The sequence below is a fragment of the Populus trichocarpa genome, chromosome 7 (assembly GCF_000002775.5).
Source record: "Populus trichocarpa isolate Nisqually-1 chromosome 7, P.trichocarpa_v4.1, whole genome shotgun sequence".
NCBI classification, from domain to species: domain Eukaryota; kingdom Viridiplantae; phylum Streptophyta; class Magnoliopsida; order Malpighiales; family Salicaceae; genus Populus; species Populus trichocarpa.
In genome coordinates, this window is record NC_037291.2 from 9,282,041 (window position 1) to 9,306,942 (window position 24,902).

General features: G+C 33.1%; 2 protein-coding genes across 2 annotated transcripts; one reads left to right on the plus strand and one right to left on the minus strand.

Moving 5' to 3' along the window:
- The first annotated feature begins 6,751 nt into the window (after nucleotides 1–6,751).
- LOC18101017 (nucleolin 2) lies at nucleotides 6,752–12,476 on the plus strand. Its single transcript, XM_006380456.3, has 16 exons — nucleotides 6,752–6,919; nucleotides 7,021–7,066; nucleotides 7,475–7,650; nucleotides 7,876–7,977; nucleotides 8,057–8,194; nucleotides 8,578–8,703; nucleotides 8,835–8,948; nucleotides 9,213–9,284; nucleotides 9,701–9,814; nucleotides 9,896–9,946; nucleotides 10,028–10,122; nucleotides 10,200–10,317; nucleotides 10,580–10,756; nucleotides 10,854–10,945; nucleotides 11,541–11,827; nucleotides 12,228–12,476. The coding sequence occupies exons 1-16, from the start codon at nucleotides 6,887–6,889 to the stop codon at nucleotides 12,257–12,259; spliced, it is 1,773 nt and encodes a 590-aa protein (XP_006380518.3). The 5' UTR covers nucleotides 6,752–6,886; the 3' UTR covers nucleotides 12,260–12,476.
- Nucleotides 12,477–14,350: 1,874 nt separating this feature from the next.
- Nucleotides 14,351–17,892, minus strand: LOC7456315 (endoglucanase 5). Its single transcript, XM_024605376.2, has 10 exons — nucleotides 17,406–17,892; nucleotides 17,071–17,283; nucleotides 16,646–16,846; nucleotides 16,473–16,559; nucleotides 16,210–16,374; nucleotides 15,949–16,072; nucleotides 15,652–15,815; nucleotides 15,163–15,496; nucleotides 14,941–15,033; nucleotides 14,351–14,825 (listed from the first exon to the last, which is right to left on the minus strand). Exons 1-10 carry the CDS (start codon nucleotides 17,607–17,609, stop codon nucleotides 14,536–14,538), a joined length of 1,875 nt encoding a protein of 624 aa, XP_024461144.1. The 5' UTR covers nucleotides 17,610–17,892; the 3' UTR covers nucleotides 14,351–14,535.
- Nucleotides 17,893–24,902: the final 7,010 nt, after the last annotated feature.

Below are 24,902 nucleotides of genomic sequence, written 5' to 3' on the forward strand. Positions count from 1 at the left end.
GCCATGAAGAGAATCCATGGATTGTTTGCTAATCCTCTCTAACCTATAGGGAATTATAGCCAAATACTCTTCTACCTATTGGCAGTTAGCCCTAGCTATCTTTTCAATGGTTAAAGTATTTCCCTTAGTGTCCTCAAAAGCTCTAAGCTTCTTTAGTGGATAGCCACTTGCCTCCCTAGTCCTTGGCCTGATTCTAATTGATCCTAACTCTCTACTAGAACTCCTAGTTTTTTGTGGTCTTGACCTAAATGTAAAATCACTACTAGATGCTACTTATTTTCCTCTTATTGAATCCATTTATAAAAGAAGCTAACTATAAGTAAGTTACCTCAAGGCGAGTCCTTTTAAACGCAGCTCCTGGATAAGCTATCACGCTCCATATGTAAACCCATGTGTAAATACGATGTAAACCCCCATGTAAATACAGGATCAAAGGTAATAGAACCTCGGCGTATATTGGAAACTTTATATGAAAAGAAATGAATAAGTGATATAAATAATTATGAATAAGATATGTAATGGAGAGGATGACCTCTATGAATAAATTTAAAGGTATTTATGAATTTAAAAAGATAATTTTGAATTTTAAGTTCAGGATTCATAATATTGGTGAAACCAGTAATGAGTTTTGATGGATAAAACAATGAGAAAAATGAGAAAATGACTTTAAAGAATTAGTATAGCAAAACATAATAAGTTATAAGAAAAAATAGTACAAAATAAAAGTAAAAAAGGATGATGCAAGCACCGGTTAAAAATGTGTTACATTATCGTGAAATGGTAATCAGTTCGTAAATAAAATAAATGATAGAAAAGAAAAATAAATATATTTAGGATAAGAAAATGGTTCAATGGATTCAAAAAAATAATTGATATGACCTATACAAAGAGTGAATAAGAACAATTGGATTTTTTTATGAAAAATTCCAAACTGACTTGTTTTACTCTAATATGCAGAACTCTCAATTCGACAGTCGGATCAGATTGATATTTTATAAAAAGTCTCTTGACATAATATTCTACATCGAGTTAAACTTTTAGATCAATTAGAGTTCAATAAGGACTCACTATTTAGGCAACAACCAGGTAATTTACGCGAAAAAAATACAAGAGACATTAAATGAAGGGCAAAACCATAAATAAGGATAAATCAACCTAAAAGAGGTTGTTTACAGCAGCCATAGATGTTTTTAGAGAGAGGAAGCTTCTCGCCTTCATTTTTATCAAAATTTCCTTACGAAATTCACAAAAAATAAAGAGATTAAGTGAGATAATAGAAGAAAATAGGGAAAATAAGGAATTTTAAGTTAGGGTTTGTGAGAAATAGAGAGAGAAAATGACAGTAAGAGAGAGTTGAAAAACTTGAAAAAAAAAGAGAAGAAGGTTAGAAATCTTGGAATTTCTTCTTAAATTGATATGGGTATGTGATGAAAACCCTTCCTTTTAAGTTGTATCAAGCTTTTATAGGATTTTTTGAATTATTAGTTTATAGATAATTGTTTAAAACCTAGGGTCTAATGATTTAATGCTTTATTATTGTTAAAATTATGTTGAAATGGGATGTGTGATGCATTAAATGATTGAGTAAAGTAGAATTTGTTGAGAAAACTTGAAGAACAAAATTATGAATTTCCTTGATGCGTTAAATGATTGGGTAAAGTAGATTTTGATGGGTTAATTGGGTTCATTGATGGGGAAAGATTTTATTTAATTCATGTATTAGAGTTGCTAAATTCATGTTTGAGTGTGTAGTTGAATGAAATCATAAAAAAAAAAAGGAACTCTAGGTTGATGATGGGTTAGGTTCAGCCAAGCTTGAATTGTAAGGGGGTTTTGTCTAAATAAGAAATGTGGAGTATTGAATTGTTATATGATGAATTTACATGTTATTAAAGTGTATATTAGTGTATTAATGTTGGTAAATTAGAAAGAAATTGGAAGGAAATCCTAAGGTGGGGAAACTTGATAAAATTCAGTGATATAAGGTTAAAGGTAAGAAAATGGGTTTTCGTATGATTCGTTGTTTCGAATTGTGTCAAAACTTGAATTCAACCCATTAAAACAATTTTAGAATGATGAAATTGGAATGAATGTCTTGAAAATATAAATGTTAATTTTTTACTAATAACACCTAATAAAAAGAAAAAAGAATAACATGAATCATCGTACTAAGCAAAAGTATGTTGATAACCAAGGTTATATAGTGATATAACTTGGGAAAAAAAGGGTTGGGTTAATGAACTCATATATCTAAGGAAAATGAGGTATGCTAAGTATAGAAATTGGTTAGATTGGGATAAATTGATGTCAGCTGATGTGTTTGAATGCTTTGTTATGCATTATTATGAAAATAAAGGAACACGTTTTAAGTAAATGGTAGATTCGAACCTTTAAAGATGATTATGACATTTGAAAAGTAAGGGTGAACATTAAATTTTATGAGTTGCTTTGTTATTAGTTTATAAACACGAGTTAAATAGGATTCAAAATAAAGTCCCCAAGTTATATTGATGTGGTTATGATGGATTGTAATCTTGTTGATATAAGGGAGGTTACTAGAGTTGAACAACAGACTGGAGCATTGGAACATACTGAGGCTTCAAGTAGGTGTCCAACACCTTGACTCTAAAAAACTTTAAATATCATTTGAGTAGTTGTTATTTTTTATAGTATTGTTTTTTAATAATGAAACAATCGTGTTGTGAAAAGAATAAGTTAATGAATATTAGAAAATGAAAAGTATGTATTGGTTGTGATACGAGTTATTGGAAGGCAATAATACTTGTATGGGTATTTAATGTGAAAAGTCAGAACATGATGATAAAGGGTGTAACTAAAATGGTATAGATAAGGTATGTTAGTGGAAGTGAAAAATGTATCGATTTATAGTATCGAATGCATACATACATTATAAAGTGAAATTGTGTATTCATAATATGGACATTGGATTTCGAGAATGAAACATCATACTTGGCAAAAAAACAAGCATTTCAAATGGGTAGTATTATATTTGGTTATAGAAATAGGTGTACAGAAAAGAATGGTTATGTAGGGTATTCAAAATGGATAATAAAAATGCAATATCGTGATTTATGTCTAGATTAGAGATAGAGGAATTGTGTAAGTGTAAATACAATGAGGTATTGGGTAAAGAATGGGGTGAGTATGATGGGTTTTGGGTTAGGTTAACCTGGTGAAATGTGTGAGGTGTTATGATAAATAGGATTTTGGTTGAAGTAGAATAATGTGTTGGGTATATTACCAAAAACATGTGGAGTACTTGGTAAAAGAGGGTTAAAAGTAAAGTTTGATTAGTGTGCCACTATGTGGAGACTAATAGCATTAGTAGTTACTAATGACCGACATTGTTTGATTAGTCTATCATTATGTGAAGCCTAATGGCATCAATGATTACTGATGATTAACATTATTTAATTAGTCGGACACTATATGAAGACTAATGACATCAATGGTTACAAATGACCGACATTGTCTAATTTATCTGCCACTATATGGAGACTAATAACATCAGTGGTTATTGATGACCAATATTGTTTGATCTAATTAATCATGTGAATAAAGACTAGAGTTATCAAGATCCATGTTATATGAATGAATGGTAGACAGTAAAAATATAAATGGGCTAATGAATGATCAGTTAACCTAAAGATAATATGACGAAAGTCATTATAGGTAACATACATGGAAGGAAAAACTATATAGTGATGACAACACATGATCTAGAAGTTAAGCATATTTAGGGGAAATAATACATGGAAAATTGAAGACTGTTATGATAGCTTAGGTAAGTTAAGTTAAGAAATTGATGTTTGTGAAAAATAGAAGAATTTATAGACAATTAAATAAGAGATAGGGGATGATATGGATCAGTCCACAAACACTAGCAATGACCCATTACATGTTTCAAATGGGCCAATGACTTAGGAGGCATTGAAAGAGACATTGAATGCATTGATTTTAAATGTTTTGACCAAGTCAGATTTGAAGGGTCCATTGGAGCATCAAGAGAAGGCTTTAATACATTTTATTTATATGCAAAAAGGGCCTAATCCAACCTTATTTGGGCCATGAGGTGAGGATAAAACACTGTAAAGGAAACAAAAGAATCCAAGTTAACTTAGAAAACAAAGTGACGACAAGGCTTCCTAATTATGCAAGGAGATTATTTCAACAACTTTAATTGTGTTTCCTAGTATTAGAAGGATCCTAAGAGGTGATAAAAGAAGAAAATTAATACCAACAATTACTTTCCTTTCAAAGGAAGAAAAAAACATAAGTCTAATATCAAAATCCTACTACAACTTGGAACAACATGAGTGACTACCTTTCCTTGAGTTTTTAGGATTAATGGGCTGCATGGAAAGCTATAAATAAGTCTTGAATCAGTTCTGTAATTTTTTTTTCCTTCTTTTCTTCTCACGGCAGAACAAAGATTTAATATTATGGGCTTTATTTTATTTTGTTAGTTATAACCTAAGGCTTTTTTGGGCTTAATTAATTTTTTATTTTCAACTGGGATCCAAGGCTTGTTTGGATCAGGTTATGAGCTTTTTAATTTAGGGTTTTTGGGTCAATTTTGTAAGTGAGTTAAATCAGTAAACTAGGGTATATCCATTAGGGTTATATTTTCACAAGTATTTAAACCCTTGTAAAGCCTAAAGATAGACTTTTTTATCAATAAGAATTCAAAACATTTTTTTTAACTTGTGTGAGAGTGATTCTTGCATTTTTCAATTCTTAAATGAACTGAATCAGACTTATCGAAGATTAACTGGCTTTGTTGCGTCATTCGACTTCATTCCAATAATGTTGGTGCCTTGGGATACGTTTTTATTGTGTCACACTCCTATCAAACCTATTTCAACTTTTCGGGATCAGATCTCAATCTTGATTGTAGGTTGAGTGACTACGTGATCACAAGGTTTGCATTAGTTGGTATCAGAGTTAGACTCCGAAACAAGATCATATCCTTTTATTATTTTCGTGTTCTTGGTGTTCTTTTATGTTTTTCAATGTTTGCGTCGTTCATCATCATCTTCTTCTTTGTGTATGCGACATTTAAGAAAGAAATAGAGTAATATTTCATCTTATTACTATCTCTAATCATATCAGTAGCATAAAAAAAGTTAAACAAAGGAAAAGATTAGACAAAATTTGAAGGTTGATTCAATTCTGCTGTAGAAACACAACTTTTAGTGAACAATTGATGATATGTATGCTAAATAGTTCAATCTTGAGTGTATATACTTAATTAATAAGAATACTTCTAATATGTATTATTATGCATAGTCTCTTTATATGATATTGTTTTGGTCTTAAAGTATACAAATGATTATTGATAACTTGAGATGTCTTAAATATATAAGGAATTTTGCTGAAACTTCCATAGGGATTCTGGTAGAGGACCATATGATTTTAAGAACTACTACTATTTTGAAAACCTGACTCGGGGATTAATCGGGGTAAGACTTAGGTTACGATTAACTCAGGTCAACACAAGTTGACCTGAGTTAATATATGGATAAAAGTTGTTATTATCATAGTTTTAAAACCCGACTTGAGAGTCGACCTAAGGTAAGGTTTAAGAGGGTCAACCTGGCTGACCCAAAAGTTTTTTTTAAAATAATCAAAATAACCTTATTTTAACTATTTTTTTTAAATCAACGAATTTTTGACCCGTGTTTTATCTAAAGTTCACCTGGGTTTTTAATCGGGTCAGGTTGAGTAAACTCTTTCTTTATTTTTTCTTAAACCTGGACCAGTCCATATCCTAGATCAACCCGTCAAGTCAGTCCTAATTTTATAACTAAGTTTATTATAATATTATTAATTTCAACAATCAATATAAACTAAAGTAAAAAAAACATCTTTTTTTTTTTAAATATGTAAGTTTGACAACAATACATATTAATAGTAAAATATATTTTTTTATATTTTATTATGTCTTGTCCACCATAACCAAATAGGATATAAAGACAATCATTTTGTATTGTACATCACTACAAAACATAATTTTATCCCTGTGTCCTTTTCTGTCTTGTCTCCATTTTTTTTTCTTGAGACAACAACCAAATACTACCTTAATATTAGATTGATGATAAATCACTTTTTGTATTTTTATTATATAATAAAATAGAATAACCCTAGTTTTAGGTTTGGTAGGTTGACTAAATAGTAATCAACGAGTCACGTTGAGATTTTTTTGCCAGTTTTTTTATATTTTTTTGGCCAATTTTATTATTTAGTGTGAGATTTTTATTGAATTTTATTTTTTAATATTTGATTGATAATAAATTAATTTTGGTATTTTTTATCATATAATAAAATAAAAAATTAATTGGATTCAATAAAATTCATAACCCGAGTTGCAATGTTAACAAACTAATTAAAATATCAATCAAAAAATTGAATAGAAAATTTTCAAGTTTAAATGTTGTATTGAATTTAATTACAATATCAATTTTTTTTTTTAACAATCTAAATATATTCTTTTATATTTTAAAGAAAATTTATCCTAACTCGACTAAAAACGTAGGCGGATAAACTAGTTTATTCCCAAAGTCCATGTATAAACAAAATTCTTTTAAGGAATTTACAAAAATTCCGAATTCGAGCCATCAAATCAAAAGTCATTAAATCCAACGGTGAAAATTAGAAAGACCTGTCACTCCACCGAATCTTAATATACACTGGCGGGCAGTCATAAACCCTAATCAAACCCCTACTCACACCTGACACGCCTATAAATATACACTCTTCATTCCCCGTAATCTTCACCACTCTCAAAACCCTACAACATATCTGGAAAACTAGGGTTTTGTAGAGCCGTTCTTCAGATTTTTATCTCTAAAATTATTCAAGCAAAATGGGCAAGTCTAGCAAGAAATCAGCTACCAAAGTATGATTCTTTCGTTATTTCTTCTTCTATTCTTTGATTTTTTTAAAAAAGAGTCTTTTGATGTTTGTTTTGTCTAATAGGGCCCTGTGCTGTTTTTGTAGGTTGAAGCAGCTCCTGCTGTAATTCCTGCTAAGGCTGGGAAGCAAGGTAAAAAGTTTGCACTTAAGGTCTTACTGTTGTGGTTTTGTGTGGTTATCTTCCACTGGTTTAGTGTGGTATGCGTTGTTTAGGGTTTGATTGTGGAACGTGGGTTTATATATTGGGATTTTGAAGTGATTTTTGTGTGTTTCTCTTAATAGAAAGGAGATTTTCTTTTATACAATGATTTGGTCTCTTTTCTGTTCTCGATTTTCTGAATTTGAGAACTTTGATAATAAAACAGAAGCTCGTGATTTGTGTAAGTTTTATCGGTCGTTTACCAACGAGTTTATGCATACAGGGGTTAAATTTGAGAAAATAAATTTTTTGCTTTATCTTATCTGCATGCTGTTGTGTTAAATTTGAAATTTGTTCTGTTTAACGTGTAATTTTGCTTTGAAACTGTGGTGTTTGCAGGTAAGAACAAGAGGGAAGCAGAAGAAGACTTAGAGAAGATTGTGAGTGCCAAAAAGCAGAAGAAAAATGACGGAGTAGCTCAGGCTGTCCAGAAGGCAAAGGTTGAAACTAAGACCCTGAAAAAGAAGAAACATGAGTCCAGTGATTCTGATGACTCCTCATCGGAGGAAGAAGAGGTATATACAGATTTAACTTAAAATTCTCATGCAGTTTTTCATGGTCTAAATACTTGTAATGTGTGAATTTTGAAACAAATTTTTGATGAAAATAGGGTGTTTGATTTTTTCTTTTTGAATAAAATTTGCGTTATATATGTATTTTGGGTTCCCAATTTTGTAATTATGTTTAGAACAAGTTTTACTTTATGTATGGATTTGGTTCACAATTTTGTAAATTATTAGGTTAAGGTTCTGCCAAAGAAGGCAGTGAAGCCAACTAAAACACCTGCCAAAGAATCCAGTGACTCTGAATCAGACTCCGGATCTGAGCTGGAATCTGATGAGGTAAGCATTGGAGCAAAGTTTAGTTGACGCAGCTTTTTTTTTCCCTCTTTTTGTTAATTAAATTTAATTTTTATTTCAGGAGCCACCTGTGAAAGCTACTCCTGCCAAGAAGGAGCCAATTGCTGTAAAAAATGGTTCCCATGGTGCTGCTGCTAAGAAGGGAAAGGATGACAGCAGCAGTTCCGAGTCTTCAGAGGATGAATCTTCTGATGATGAGGTAAATTTCAATATGTTTTGCAAAATCCTAGAGAAATTACTACAATATATCCTGGACAAAAATCCTAAAATGACTTCACTGTAGTATATATTGATAGCATTTGTTGCAAAAAATGGTTAATCAAATGATAGTTTTGACTCAGATGCTGATTTATAGGATCTGAATGAATACAAATCTTTGGTAGTAATTTGCTGTAAAATTTATGTTGTGCTTGGAGAAAACTATAGTAGCTTCAGCCAAGGCCATTGGCATACTACTAGGATATTTTTGGTTAGTGAAATATATTATCTGATTGCCTTAGCATTGGTGTTTGTTTTCAATCTTTCTAGTTTACTAGCCTTCCTCATCCTTCCTACCTGAACTTTGATTAAATAATCATGTAGGAAATTCCCGCAAAGGCTTCTGCTCCTAAGAATGTTCCTACACAACCAGCTACCATTAAAAAGGTTGAATTAAGTGATGACTCTGAAAGCGATTCTGATGATAGTGAATCCACTGATGATGATAAGGTGCCCTTCTAACTTGTTTCTAATCTCTATGTGAATGTGTTGGATATTTAATTCTAACAGATTTGAGTAATTCTGCAGCAGAGGTAACAGCCAGCAAACCTACTGAATTGTTTTACTATTTGTTTATGTAGGGTGCATCTACAAAGGCTGCTTTTCCTAAGAAGGTTCCTGCACCAGCTGCCCAGAAGAAAGCTGATTCAAGTGATGATGACTCTGATTCCGATGAATCCTCTTCTGAAGATGAGGTATTACCATATATGCTTATAGAATCTTAAATATGGATTTGGCTGATTCTTAACCACAAGTTATATTATCATTGCCGTAGGTCAATTAAATTAATAAAACAATGTGGCTTTTATTTTCTTGTCTTTATCCATGTCATTCCAGCCAGTTTTTCATGTAGGAAAGATAAATTCTCTCAGAATCATATTGAATGTTATTTTGTTGTACCATGATTGCTGTGGATCTGTTTTATCATGCAGTAAATCTTTCCCTTTTTCTCCTTGCAGACTCCTGCAGCAAAGGCAGCTGTTGCTTCCAAAAAGCCGTCCTCTGTAACTGAAACAAAGGAATTGAAACAGGTAATTTTGCATAAACATGTGCATGCTTAGATATTTACAAACACTTGCGTATGCTGAATTAGTTGCATATGTCCAAATCTGAAGGTGTTTTGCTTGGGGAAACACAATCAGCTTTTAGGCTTGTTTGGTAATGCGTTTGCAGGTACTTTTCCTTAGTTCTTTTGGGCTGGAAATGCATCAAGTTGATGCTCTTTTGGGTGCTTTTCAGTGGTATTGATAATGGAATTTCAAAATAATTGAAAAGCTCCAAAAGAACCATTAATTCCAAAATCACTTTTGAAAAGCTCCTGGATCATTACCATACATGATATATATTATGGTGATGCTTGTGGTTTTATTCTCTTAGGATCTGTTGTTTTTCTGTAGTTTTTTATTCATTGCTTTCAATTCGACAACCATAATTTTGTGTGGCACAGGCAAAAGCAACTGCTCAAAAGGAAAGTAGCAGTGAAGAGGAGAGTTCCAGTGATGGCTCAGAGAGCGAGGAAGATAGTGAAGATGAAAAGCCAGCAAAGACTCCAAAGAAAAATGTAAAGTTGCTTCTATTAGTTAATTAATGCTTTATTACACACTTGTGAGTGTAAGCTAACTTGTTTTTTTTCCTGTATCAGGACACTGATGTAGAGATGGTTGATGCTGATATAAAGTCTGATGTCAAAACTGTAATTCAACATTTTGCCTTTACTTTTCTTTTTCGCACCAAGTTTGTAGTGCATCTTTTGAATAAATTTCTTTATATGCAGCCCAAGACGCCTGTTACACCAGTTGCTCATGAGAATACTGGGTCAAAGACACTTTTTGTTGGAAACCTATCATTTCAAGTTGAACGTGCTGATGTGTATGTTCATCTTTGAGCCTCCTGCAAATCTAGAACGATTTTTGCATAATTCTCACCTGTGTAAGTTTTTACTGCAGGGAAAATTTCTTTAAAGGGGCTGGGGAAGTTGCTGATGTTCGCTTCGCCTTAGATGCAGATGAGAGGTTTAGGGGCTTTGGCCATGTTGAGTTTACCACAGCTGAAGCAGCACAGAAGGTTAGGTTTTATAATTTCTTTTCATTTTCAAATTCAGTTGTCCCCTGGCACTGAGCTGTTTTTCAAATGGTATAATCTTTATTTTTTGATTGTAGTATAATGTTCGTTGTTGCTGGGTCAGTATCATGTACATGCTTTATTTTTGGGAATCTAACTCTTTTTTTTTCTGCGTTAGTAACTGCATTGGGAAATTTACAATTTTTTCTAATCATTGATAACTGTACTCATGTCCTTATTTTTTTTCTCTGTTTTCCCTTAACAGGCTCTAAAATTGCATGGTAATACTTTACTTGGCCGGGATGTCAGACTTGATTTGGCTCGCGAGAAGGGCTCAAATACACCATACAGCAAAGATAGCAGCTCATTCCCGAAGGGAGGGAGTGGTCAATCCCAAACCATTTTTGTCAGGGGATTTGACAAGTCTGCCGGGGAGGATGAGGTAATGATTTCCCACTGTGGTAGCTTTAAAGGTCAATTTTGTGGTCCTGAGATTTCTAGGGGATTTCTCATGGTGTGTTCAATCCAAATCTTTACAGATTAGGAGCTCTCTCCAGGAGCATTTTGGTTCTTGTGGGGAGATTAAAAGGGTATCTATTCCAACTGATTATGATACCGGTGCCATTAAAGGGTACATTCCCCTTCTATCCCTTTTACAAGATTCATTTTTCCTAATATGCAAGATTACAGTAGATTGACTGCTGCTATGTGATTATTCTTCTGAATGATTCTTTCAGAATTATTTTGTTTATATTTTGTAATTGGTTCACGTTGAATGAATTTAATGTGGATTTCTTTGGTGAGAATCATTGTTTTGTCCATTCATATAATCTCAGTAGTTTTGCTGGTAACAATTAAGCTATTCTCTTTCTTAATGTATATGGGGTCTGTTTTTTCCTTTGAAACATGGGGAGTTTACATAATCTGATTTGTCCATAGAGACTTGTGCCAAGGCTGCAACTTTGCCAGCCAGTGGTCTGGGAGGAATGAAATCATTTTTTTCAAAAGAAGTGTTTTGAGAAATTCTCTACTTTTGTTGTGTTGCTAGGTAAAAATTCTGGTTATGATGGATGATTGAGGGTGCTTCATGTTTAAGTACTACTATCTGAAGGTTTTTGTTATGTTCTAATAGATGGCTAGGTTTCTGTGACGTCTTATTTTAATTTTACCGAGTGGCTTGTGATATAGTGAGTCATGCCAAGTTCTAAATTGTAAACCAATTTCAGGATGGCTTACTTGGAATTTAATGATGCTGATGCTTTGAGCAAAGCTTTTGAGCTTAATGGAAGTCAACTTGGAGAATACCGCTTAACTGTGGATGAAGCAAAACCAAGGAGTGATAACCGTGACAGTCGGGACAGTGGCCGAGGTCGTGGCAGAGGCAGTGGTGGTAGGGGTCGTGGGGGCCGTTTTGATAGTGGACGTGGGGGCCGTTTTGATAGTGGACGTGGGGGCAGAGGTGGTCGAGGACGTGGGACTCCTTTTAAACCCAGTGTGACCACAGCTGCTTCAGGTAATTGTTCATAAATCCTTTTTGACCTGAATGAACTGAATCCCTGTTTCTAGCGATAGACTAGCAAATTCACTGTGGTAACAGTGAGGATTGTGTTTGGTAACACTGTTGTCCTTAGCCGTGAATAATGTTTTCATAATGAATTGTAGCTTTGGATGTTGGCCTGACAATTATTTTAGGCAACTTCGGTAGATTTAGTGCCTATTTAGGAGTGATAGATGCTGTGTTTCTAAAATGTTTTTTGTCACCACATCAAAACATTCAAAAACACAAGAAAAGATTAATTCAGAGAAAAATAAATTCTCAAAAAATAATGAAATGGTTGATCAACCGTAACTCTAAACAAGCCTTAGATTTCAAGTTATGCTGCTAAACCCCCACTTGGTTTTTTCCTATGCAGGAAAAAAGAAGACATTTAATGATGACTACTGAGTGAAGCAGATAAAGATTTCGAAGGATCTCTGCACCTGTTCTCCCCTTCGAAAGATTATTATTTTTGGTAGTGCTATTGTAGAAGAGATTTTTTGCTTTTGTTTTCAAGCGTTATTTAGGGGATGTTTATTTTCTTGCAAGCTCTCGAAGGGCCAGCCATTATGACTTAAAGCAATTATGCTGTGCTTAAATTTATCATATTTGAAGTTTTTACATAGGTTTCTGGATCTGTTCTGGTTCCCGATTTCTATTAAAATTATTTAGTATTGACCGCTATAATTCTTGACCGCGGTGCTGTGCTGCCGGTATGATTGTATTTGTGTGGCGGCCAAGCGATCATTATCCAGCAAGCCAAATGAAAGAATTTGTTCAGGCGAGGGATCTATGATTTAACTAGCATGCCTCTTCATTACCTTTAAAGGCATTATCGAAGAAGGCAGCCAGTGGTTTTGATCGTCTTGGTCAATGCAACCATGTTCCTGACCACTAGGTTTTGAAACAGTCATTGGTGTCTATACAATGAATACCGCTTACAAATAAAAACAATGTGGCATTTTCTTTGTAGAAAAAGAAAAAAAACACTGTAATATAAATCAGTGTTCACAGTGCTTTTCATATATATTGGTCCTTCAGCTTGAGTTTTCCTTTTGATTTGGATCTTTGACGTTGTTTTGAATCTCGTGGCGTTGAGGAAATCACTCGGGTTGATCTTGCTTTGGTGAGAAATTAAATGAGATTTTATTAATTTATATCAATTAAAGCTATGGAACTGGATTTGAGCAATTGAAATGCACCGGATGGAAAAGGTTCAACCTCTTCTTCCTTTTTTGGTCTATTATTACTATTATTATTATTTTTCAATTTTTTTTTTTATATTGAGTTTGTTTTTTATTGAACTAAATTCTTCTTTTTTTTTTAATTCCTAGACATAGGACAGTCGTAGAAATTCTTCCTAAAAGGAGGGTCCAGAGGGAAGAGCAAAAGCTCAAGAGAGGAAAGAATGAATGAGATAGGAGTTTGAGGAACTTGTGATATTGGAAAAAAAAAAAAAATTATCACATGGTTAATGTTCGGTTTTGAAAAATAAAATAAAGTTTTATTATTTAATTTCATCATTTAACAATAAATTAGTTAAGAGTTGAACTTTATAATTTAGTTAAGAATGAATGAGAATTGGTTTTGTGATTTTTTTCTTTGCTTTCTACTAAGTTATTTTGGTCTCATGACACGGCTTGCATGTTTGTTGGGTTAATTCAGCTTGACTTGGATTTTTGACCCTTTTCTTTTAAATTGTTTATTTTCTAATTTCATCATTCAACAATGAATTTAATTGGAAACTAAGCTTCTCTGTTTTTTTTTTTCAAATTTATTTTCTATGGAGTAATCTCGTTTTCATGACTTAGGTCACAAGTTTAGTTGGTTAGGAATCACGTTTTGTGATTTTTATATATTTGTTTTCTATTAAGTTATTATTGTCTCATGATCCGAGCTGGGACTTTGTCAGATTAAGCCAAGTTAACTCACATTTTTTTATATCGCATTTCAATAATGAGTTAGTTGAAAACTTGGCTTTGTAATTTTTTTTTCAATTTATTTTCTATGGGGTAATCCAGTTTTCATGACTTAAGTTGCAAGTTTACGAGTTGACTTGAGTTGTTTTTTTTAAAAAAGGTTGAACATTTTCTTGTTTTTTTTCTTCATCCTTCAACATTTGATTTATTAGGAATTGAACTTTCTAATTTGTTTCGGTATGTTTTTTTTATAGGGTTATCACAAACTCAATTTAATTCACGAGTTTTATAAATTAACCAAAATTAGTTTGGATTTATTTTATATTTCAATATTTTTTAAAAAGATGTGTTATTTGATTTCTTTCTATCTCTATATTTAAAAAGGATGTCATTATGACATATATCAAATTCACGGTTAATTTTTTTCATGCTAAAAAATACATTAGCAACGATTTTACTTTTTTTTTTTTTTTTTTTTTTTTTTTATGTTTAAAGAGGGCGGGCCCCAATAGGCTATGAATAGATATTTCGTGTAGGCCTCTGAGCTCGAAGCTTCATTTGCTTAGAATTAACCAATTGTGTCAGATAAAAAGCTTGGTATATTTGAATTCTGATTCGTCAAGATACAACAGTTATTAACACTTGTAAGATTACCGGGTGAAAATTGTGTCAAAAAGTAAAAGAAAAATGGGTTCTCCCTGTATTTTGAAATTATAAGCTTTTCGACTGGCTTCAATATATTTGGCAATTCTTTCCTTCAAGTGTTCAGTTGTAGCTTTGAACTGTAACCTTTGCCTGAGGGCCGCCTTGGACATAAACAAAGCTGCATTCTGAGCCAGGTTGTAAGACCTTCTGCCATTGAGGAAGCTCATAGGTGTTCCTCTGTTGTGTTGGATTGAGACCCCATATAGATCCTGAAAGGTCTTCTATCACCAATTTAAGGTCTTTTATTGGCTTCTCAGACTTGTTTTTGATTATCACCTTGTGCCTGTAATATGTTGTTGGTCCAACTGTCCATGTCTTGGTTATTGAGTGAAGGAATTCCACTGGGGCTTCTGCAGTGTAAGGATTCAAGGAAATCAAACAAAGTTGCAAAATAGTGAGGGCATTGTCCCTAAGGAATCATGGAGAAGTATATAGTTTCTTTCAAGAATTGAATTTTATTCTTACCATGACTTCTATAGGGTTCTTGTGTTTTTTGAGTTTCTTGATAGGAATGTGGTGTTGTTGGACGAGGAACTGGTGCTTTCTTAGGATAGTTGCCTGAAAATATTAGCCGAAGAGAGACATGGGAATTAGTGATTACATCTTGGTAGCTCACAACGTTCCTGAAATGAAGTAACCCTAGCTACCAGGGAAGGAGTGACGACACATTCTGTGTGAATTTCCTACCTGCGGTTTCTGATACACTTTGCAGCTTAGAGAACAGGCCAACAAGAGGAGCACAGCCAGACAATGTAGGCTCGGTTTGTTCGTAGTTGGAACGGTCATCAGAGAAGTTATCATTCTGATCAGGGCCTCCCACAAGAGCTCCATGTATGACATTAGGATTTCCCTCGGGACGACGATACCATTTCTCAAATCCTTGAACACATTCAACCGTTGATTGAAGAGAAAATATAGAGGCAATGGAAGAACCTCTATGGTGAACATGGATGGGATATTGCTGTCCATATCCAACTAAGTAGCTCATAGACTTGGGGTTTTTACCAAGAAAATAGTCAGCCTGAAAAATCAATATGAACGAGAAATCAGCACAGGGCATTTACCGGAAGATGTAAATATTGATGCACAGGAAAAATGGAATTTTGTCTGCCAGCAAAGATCATCAAAACGTGAATACTATGATCGGCCAAACTTGAAGTAGAGTCCCTTGAGTACCTGTGACCTAGCAAAATCGAGGAGCGCCTGAGGTGGGATCTGCCCTTCTGGACAGGTAAGCTTAGCATTTGCAGCAGAAAGAGAATCAGAGTAGACGGCAAGAAGAAATGCAGCAGAGGAGGCATATTGCAAATTGTTCCATTCCCTGACATACATTAAGCCCCCTGATACAGAAACAAAACCACAACCGAGCGTACTTCATAAGGCCTTATATTAAGGAGGATCACGAATCGATAAAAGCAATTATATGATCGAAAAGGGATCATAGAGATATTATATTATCTACTTAAGACTAACCAGGAGTTTTGTGGATGTTGTAGCCATCATTCTTTTGCAGACAAGCACAGGCAAAGTAATTGGCTTTGGCCTGATATTGCTTCAAGGTGGAAGTGTATGCGCCACCACGGCCTTCCAGAAGTATCTGCAGTCAGTTTTCCAAACTTCCGTTACTAGTTCCCAATTTGAATACGTAGAATCACAACGTTTTCATAGAAAAACACAGTTCGATTAGCTAGAGGCTCTGATTCTCATGATGATGAGGTTCTTGAATGAAATTACCTGGGAAAGAAGGATTTGCACACCAGCATATTTGTTGTCCCACGAGAATTCTTTGACTGCCCATCCAGTTCCGCCCATGTATACAGCATTGTCTACGACGTATTTTAGGAAGTACTCATCATCAGTTGCCCGATACAGCCACGCAGCAGCCCACAATAACTCATCCTAAAATGAGAGAAAAGGTTATATTTAAGAACATATACCGCAAATGATATAATTAAAACTTAAGAACAGATTGGCTGAAGAGCAAATATAATGCATACCGAGTAACCTGACGAAGTGTAGAATTGCTTAGCATTCTGAATAGAATCATCATATAGACCTCTATATTTATCAGCAAATGTGAAAAGCTGCAATAGATTACAAATTATCTGTTAATAATGTCCGGAACTTTCTAAAATGTTGCCTACTATCATGTAGCAATAGTTATTTTCACCTGTTTTGCATGAAGTAAGAGCAAATTAGAGTAGGAAGAATTGTAAGGCTTGAAAGCTATAGCTGATGCAGCTAAGGCAGCAGCAGTTTCTCCAGCAAGGTCTGAACCTGGATGATTCTGATCGAGCTTGTAAGCAGTCCTAGGAGTAGTCATGTCTTCAGCTCTCTCCCAACAATAGTGATCAGAGTCACCATCCCCAACCTGGATTTTGCAGACTAAATCAGCCGATCAAAAATTTCTTTTGCAGCATATCCTAGTGCAATCGTGTTGGTGAGATTATTAACGAAGTTAGCTGGAAGGAAATACGGTTGCTGAGACCGAACTTATCAACTTTTAGACCACCTAAACGATCACTAATTTCCAGTTATGGATGCATATAAAACAGGTGACCTACTATATGTATTTTTATCTCAATTTATTTTTACCTGAGCCCAGAGAACATTAGGCTGTGTGTGCGCCTTCATGAAGTAGTCAGTACCCCATCTAAGAGACCACAAAGCATTTCCCATCTGGTCTAACTCTGTGATTTCCTTCCTGAAATCAATAGCTCCCCAAGCTAGCATTGTCACAGTATATGCCATTGGCAGTCCAAACTTAACATGATCTCCTGCATCATAGTACCCTCCCACCAAGTTTACCTGCACATACCTTGTAATTATTATCCTTTTCAATAGCTAATTATACCGACAGTGGAGATTTTCCGGCAAGTAAAATCAGCTTTACTATACAAAATGAAGTGGGAAAAACAGAAGATACTTACCCCTTGAAGGTACCCATCCTTGAGGCCGGAGTCACCCCTCCACTTGACTCTTTGATTGGCTGGTAGCTTACCTGACCTTTGTGCCTCAAAAAACATTAAGGTCTTATCAAGGGCATCACCATAGTTGAATCCTTCTGCAATGAGTGCCTCTAGGACAAGTACGCCTAATAAGAGACATAATCCACCAAAATTCAAGCTCTTCATGACTATGGGTTTGGCTTGCTAGAAATGTGGACAACAATCTTGCCTCTTGCCTCTTGCCTCTTGCCTCTTGCCTAATGCCCGTGTGGCTGTGTCAACTTAAATGGCGTATATTTAAGAGGGAGCAGGGAGGGAAGTTGAACAGTTTGAAGAATAAGAAAATGATTTGATTTTCTGCTCTAATGATTGGTTTACTAGCTAATACGAGCATGGTGTGGTGTGGTAGCCTTCACGTTCTAAAATGTCAAGGGTGTTGAAGACACAAGGAGAGCCTCCCACGTTGTGAAGCGCATAAAATAGATGGTGGTGTTCATGTATGTTATGGAATAATGGAATGCGGAGAGGCATGGCACCTGTAATTTACACATCTTAATCTTCCATCATTTTTTTCTTCATTTATAATTGGTGGCCAACCTCAGACCTTTTTTTTTTCCTTTTTTTTTTTTCCTATTGTATATTTTGCATGTCAATATCAATTAAAAGAGCTGATTGTCATTCCAAAAACAGTAGACATTTACACTTTACTAGAGCATTGTATTGCCTTTTTTTGCACTCCATAAAAAAAGAATTCAAATTGACTTACAAGGATATTTTTATATTTTCATGTTGATATTTTTGTTATTATAATTTAAATTGAGAGGCAATTTGATATTTAATCAAATATAAAAAATAAAAAATAATTAAAATGCATAATGTAACTCCAAAAATACATTTAAAATAAAAACAAATTAAGCCTGAGATCGAGGAGTGTTTTTAGTTTTTTACAATGAGTTTTTTTCTAATTACAAAGTCAATACAGGAGCAATTTCATATTTGAATAAATAATAAAAAAAACAAAAAGGTGAGCATGTGGGAGGTGGGAGGTGCTCTCGCTCTTTGGACGACGAGTTCGACACTCCTGGCATCCAAAAATACATTTTCGTCTTGTTGTTGGAAGCGTCACTATGTCTTCTTCCTGTTGGTGTGGTGCCTGTCACGGGTAGTGATATGGTTTGTCGCCGATGAACCTTTTTTTTCCTTTATTTTCACTCTCCTTCCCTGAATAGTATAACTTGACTCTCTTTGTTGTTGGTATTTCAATTTCAATCATTTTTTTTATTTTTAATTTTTGGTCTTGGTCCTTTTATAGAAGTTTTATTTGTTTTCAATTTCATCATTCAATCCTAATTTACCAAATATTATATTCTCTAATTTAATCCTTATTCTTTTGATCTCTAATTTTTTTCCTTGCCTTTTTTTTTGTAAATTTTATTGGTTATCAATTTCTTCCTTCAATTCAAATTGATGGTATTATGTTTTCCAATTTGGTCCTCATTGTTTTGATTTCTAATTTTTCTCTTGGCTCTTTTGTAAAATTTATTATTCTTTTCAATTTTACTCTTCAATTAGAATATTTTTTATATTTTTTATGTCAATTTTGATCCTCATTCTTTTGATTTTTTTTTGTCATTTAGCTAAATTGATTTTTCTTTTCAATTTCACCCTTTAAAAAAAATTAATTTTGTTTTTCAATTTTGATCCTCATTCTTTTAATTGTTATTTTTTAAAATCAATTTGTATAATTTAAATTTTTTTTTCAATTTCATCCTTCAATATTTGATTGTTTGAAAATTGAACTTCATGATTTTTTCAAATTAGATACTTCTAGTCTAATGACCCGGGTCACGAGTTTAGAAAGTTAACACGAGTTTTTTTTTTTTTTAAAAAAAGAGCTTTAGAATCCTCTATATTTTTTTATTGGGTTATTTAAATCTCATAATTTGGGTTGCTGGTTTGACGAGATATCCAGAATTAATTCAGTCCTGATTATCAGGTTATAAGTTTGTAATAACTAATTTTTTATATTATTTTTTATTCTATTTCAATATCTAAATATTATTTTTTTTATAAAATAAATAATTCAATCCCATGATAAAGAACATGGTTAGTTCTTAAATATTAGGTTTTTAAAAAACTGTTTTCACAAGTTCTAACTTTTGTTTTGTCCTTATTTGTTAGTTCTTTTAGCATTAAAAAATATTGATTGGCATGGAAAATTCTTGTATTCCTCTCTCTCTCTCTCTCTCTCTATATATATATATATATATATATATATATATATATATATATATATATATATTCACAATAATGTAACTATCATTTTGTCATTCCAACAACAAAAACCAATAAACTAACTTGCTATGATGAGCAATACAGTCTTTTTTCATAGATGCCATTAGTTATTATGAGATTGATCGGAGACAATTCAGTTTTTTTATTTTTTAAATGTACAGTGCAAAAATTATATTACTTTTAAAAGCAAATTTTTTAAAAAGTTGACCGGAAACAATTTTGTATTTTAATCTCTTATATGTATAATGTAAATATTATATTACCTGTACAACCAAATTTTATTAAAAGGCTGATAAGGGGAAATTCAATCCTTTTACATCTTAAAAGTATAGTGTAAAGATTATATTACCCTTAAAAACAAGATTTGTAAAGCTTGCATCTAGGAGCTTTTTAGTTATTAACAAGTTGATTGGGGTTGATTTGGTCTTTTGACAAACATAAATATTATTTTAAAAAGAAGTTATTGGCACTTGTTATGCATGTGCCAGCGAGTGGGCGACGCTCGTGTCCTTCAGACAACGCATGTGACTTCATTGCATATCGAAACACCATTTTCTCTTCTTGTTGGTGCCACATATGTACATGATGGAGGAGTGGTTGGGCTCTAATAAACTTCTCTCTTTTTCTCCATCCTTTCTCTCTCTTCTCCTTGCCAAAATATAAATGTTTCCTTTTATTTGTTTTTGTATCTAATTTGGTCCTTGTTTTTTTATTTTTTTATTGCTATTTATTTATTTTTATCTTTTTTTTTCATAGATTGTTTTCTTCAATTGCGTCCCTCATCATTTGATTTCATTTACTTTTTTTGGTCTTCATTTATTTGACTATTGTTTGTTTATTTTCTTTCATTTTTCTAATTGAATTTTATTTTCAATTTCATCCCTTAACATTTGATATCAATTTTTTTTTATATCAAATTTAGTTTAATTTTTTTTTTGTTGCTATTTCTTTTGTTTTGGATCCTTTTTTTTATTGCATTTTTTTTTCAATTTTATCCCTAAATATTTTATCAATTTAGAATTTTACTGCGTTATTTTTCAGGATTTTTTTTTATGGAGTTGATCTCGGGCGCATCACCCTGGTCATTTAACACAAGTTGACTTTTGTGTTTTTTAGGTCATTTTTTAAAATTAATTTGTTTTCAATTTCTTCTTTTAATATTTGATTTGTTGAGAATTGGTCTTTGTGATTTTTTTTTCACTTTTCTTTCTATAAGTTTATCCCATTCTCAAGCTTCATATTTTTGTTTACATTGTCGATTATTTTCGTTAGTTCATTTATTGTCGTTGCATTTTTTTTACTCATATTATTTAAATTAGCCGAGCTTATTAAAACCAGTCGAATCAATGACCCAAATCTCATATTTATTTTTGCTTTTTAGGAACGCTCGCATCACCTTAACATCTTTTTTTTTACGTTGGAAAAAACTCAATCTAGTTATTTCTATTTCTTAAAGCCTTATTTAAAGATTTTGAAAATGAAAACAAAAACCAAAACCAAAATACCCAAAGTTTTCTTGAGAAAGATATTGGAAATGGAAATTGAAGCCTTTGATCTAGAATTTTGAGGTGTTTGACAACTTGGAGGTTGGGATGGAATAAGATAAAATAAAATAAAAAATAACTTATTTATTTTACAAAAATCTACTATAGTGTTTTCACTTTCCCGCTGTACTTTGAAAAATTACATTTTACATTCTTAATTTTATACGCGCATTACCATTTAAAGTCCTCCAAAAAAAGATATCTGATTGTTTTATAGAGTCATAATTTTTCATTTAATATCTCAAGAATCCTTATATCAAATATTATAAATTTGCCATTAGATTAGAAAAAAGAAAAACTCTGGCTACCACTTTGAACTTTCTCTTCCTCTAGATCCTAACCTTAACTCTAAATCTTTAAAATTTGCATGAGATGTTTTCAACCCTTTTATGAATATACTTGCCACTACCTCTTGCTCATGTGATGAGAAGATGGATTGTAAAGTTATCAAAATTATTGAATAAAAAGTTAGTTCTCTAGAAAACCTAGAGTTGGCAAATTGTAGATGTTCGAGGAATGACAAATAGCCATGAAGAAGAATTTCAACTACATAAATACTAATATCAACCAAGAATTTCAATGCATCCGTAAGAGCTTTCTCAACTTCTTCCCATGTTTCCAAGACTCCTAGGTATTTCTCTGACCTTTATAATACAGACATCATGAGGCACAAAATAAAATCCTTTTATTTGCATTTTTTCCCTAAATTATTTCCCTTTTACATCAGCACAAAGTGCATAATAAGAGAAAAAAGTAATTTCACAAAAGATTCAAGATCTTACAGTAGATAGCTTCGACTCATAAGTGAATTCGAATTTTCCATAGGCATAATCAATGAATTCTAAGACATCTTTGGCTTCATCTTTTTTCTGAAAAGTAGAGCACACATTTAAATAAGGGTTAACCATATATAAAAATTAAAAGTTTAGTTTTGTATATTATATATTATGATGTAAATTGTAATTTAGAAAATGAAAACACTTCCAATGTAATAATCCCTAAAATCTTTAAGGTAGTGGTACTATTAGATTATTAATATGCTTAAAAAGATATTCGCAGCCCATATATTTTTTCAAAGCATTTGTTGTATTCAAAAAGCCCATGTAAGATTGGAATTGCCTTGTCATGGATGCACCGCCTAAGCAACAATCGAGAATAAAACTTGTTCTAGTTCCGAGATTTGATTTTTTTTCTTATTGGAAACTCTAATGATTTTCAAGATATAAACTCTTAATTGGATACTTTGAGAAATAACTATTCTTAATTATAATCCACCATGTTAATGTATTTTGTCTACATAGTATGTTTTATGCAATAATTGATGGATCAACATTTATCTTTTTTATTTGGAACTGCCCTTCAAAAGAATAACTAAAGAGGGGGTTGTAATCCATCATCTTTGGGCTCAACCAAGCGTTAAGCCTAGGTGTATGTGGGTTCGACAATCTACCCAACCCACTAGTGTTGAGCCTGTGATCCTTTTAAACTCCAAAAGAACTTTGGGCTCCCTGATAGGACCATGAGTCAGATATATTTTATCATGGGAAGCCAAAGATATTTTATTCTGACAAGACAAAGATATTGTACTGATACTTGAATCATTTTCCCTTAAAGGAAAAAAGGGACCTCAGAGGCTATAAAAGGAACCGATGTAACCTCCACTAAAGGGGTTATATTTTTCTCCACTACAAATGACGCGCGCACACACACATATATGTATATATACTAGGGTTTCTTCTAAACTATGACTGCTCATTCTCTCAAACGATACTGACTTAATTATCAGAGAGTCCACAAACTCAAATGAGGAGACGTTTTGCATGTATTGAGCATGATCCACCAGCTACCTTTTCAAGAAAGGATGTATCAAATTGCCAGAACTAGGAGGTTAACCAAATATCCCAGATACTAGCTTGACCCATAAGCCCATGTGATAAAATCGGACCCATCAGTGGCACCATCTGTGGGGAAATGATCAAAAAGCCATCAATTACTCTTTCAAGAGCCAGACTATTATCATCCCTAATTGCCATTAGATTTGGAGACTTGAGGTTTTGGAAAGCTTTCAATGGGTATCGGCAGAATGTTGGTTTAAACTATGTAACTTCAGGAGTTATTACCAGCAAAGAGCTTCATTCAAGTTTCCAAAAATGACAGGGTAAATGATCCTTGAGTATAGGGGTTGCCTTCTTATTCGATAGTTATATTTTCATAACAACCCAAGGAATTATGTTGATCTGGGAGGAGTCCCTTGGGCGACCATCCAGAAAACCTCTATTAGAAAAAAGCCATTCCCTCCTTTCTTTAAGGCCGAAATTAAAATCTTGATAAAAGTATTATTTTAGTTTATTATACTTGAAAGGGAGATAAAAATGTATTATGGTCAATAACTAAGAATGTAAGTTTCTTGTATATGAATTAAATTGTTCATAGTAACGATACTTTCCACTCTCTAGGTTCTCCCCCAGGCATAAACCCCTTAACCTTTCAAGGGTGTAATGGATTCACTCTCCCTAATGCAATAACACATTTACTTTGAAAGGAACGAACATATTCCTAGTGCTACATCATAATTTACCTTGGAAGGGATTGACATGGTCTCCCTAATGTGATTGCAACTCTCTTAAAGGATGGGATGGACAGCGCATCTGCAATTAGGATGGATACGTTCTCCCCAAGACACTAACTCCTCAACCTTTCAAGGATGAGATGAATTCATTCTTGCTAGTGCGATCACATATTAGTTTGGAAGGAACAAACATCTCCTTAGTGTTACAACATCATTTACCTTGGAAGGGATTGACATGGTCTTCCTAGTGCGATCACACTTTCTTCAAGGATGGGATGGGCACTGCATCTACAACGGGGATGGATACGTTCTCCTTAGGGCACTAGCCCTTCAACCTTTGAATGATGGGATGAATTCACTTTTCCTAGCACGATAACACGTTTACTTTAGAAGGAATGAACATCTCCCTAGTGCCACGTCATAATTTATTCCTTGTATCTTTTAGTTATGTTTATATTTTGTTTGTTGTTAATAATGTCTCAAAATAGGCAAAAGTTAAAGCTATCAGGACTTATAATTCTAAAGTTGTTATAGATTTTATCAAGTCTACTATATTCTCTAAGTTTGGAATTTCAAGAGCTCTAATAAGTGATCAAGACATTCACTTTTGCAATAAAACTATAGAGACCTGGTGACCATAAAATGTCAACTGCCTATCATCCATAAACTAGTGGACAATCAAAAGTGTCAAATCAAGAGATCAAGTTTGTCTTTGAAAAGACAATCAATCCAAGTAGAAAAGATTGGAGTTTGTGTTTGGATGATGTCTTATGAGCTTATAGGACTATATATAAGACACCTATTGGTATGTCACTTTATCGGTTGATGTTTGGGGAACCATGTCACCTTCCAATTGAGTTAGAACATAAAACTTAGTGGGCTATCAACAGTTTTAACATGAAGATGGATGAAAGTAAAGAACACATGAAGTTGCAATTATAAGAGTTAGAGGAATTTCACAATAATGCCTATGAGAGTGCAAGGATTTGCAAGGCTTTTATGACAAAATGATCTCTAGGAAGGAGTTTAAAGTTGGTAAAAAAAATTCCTTCTATACCATTCATAACTTTG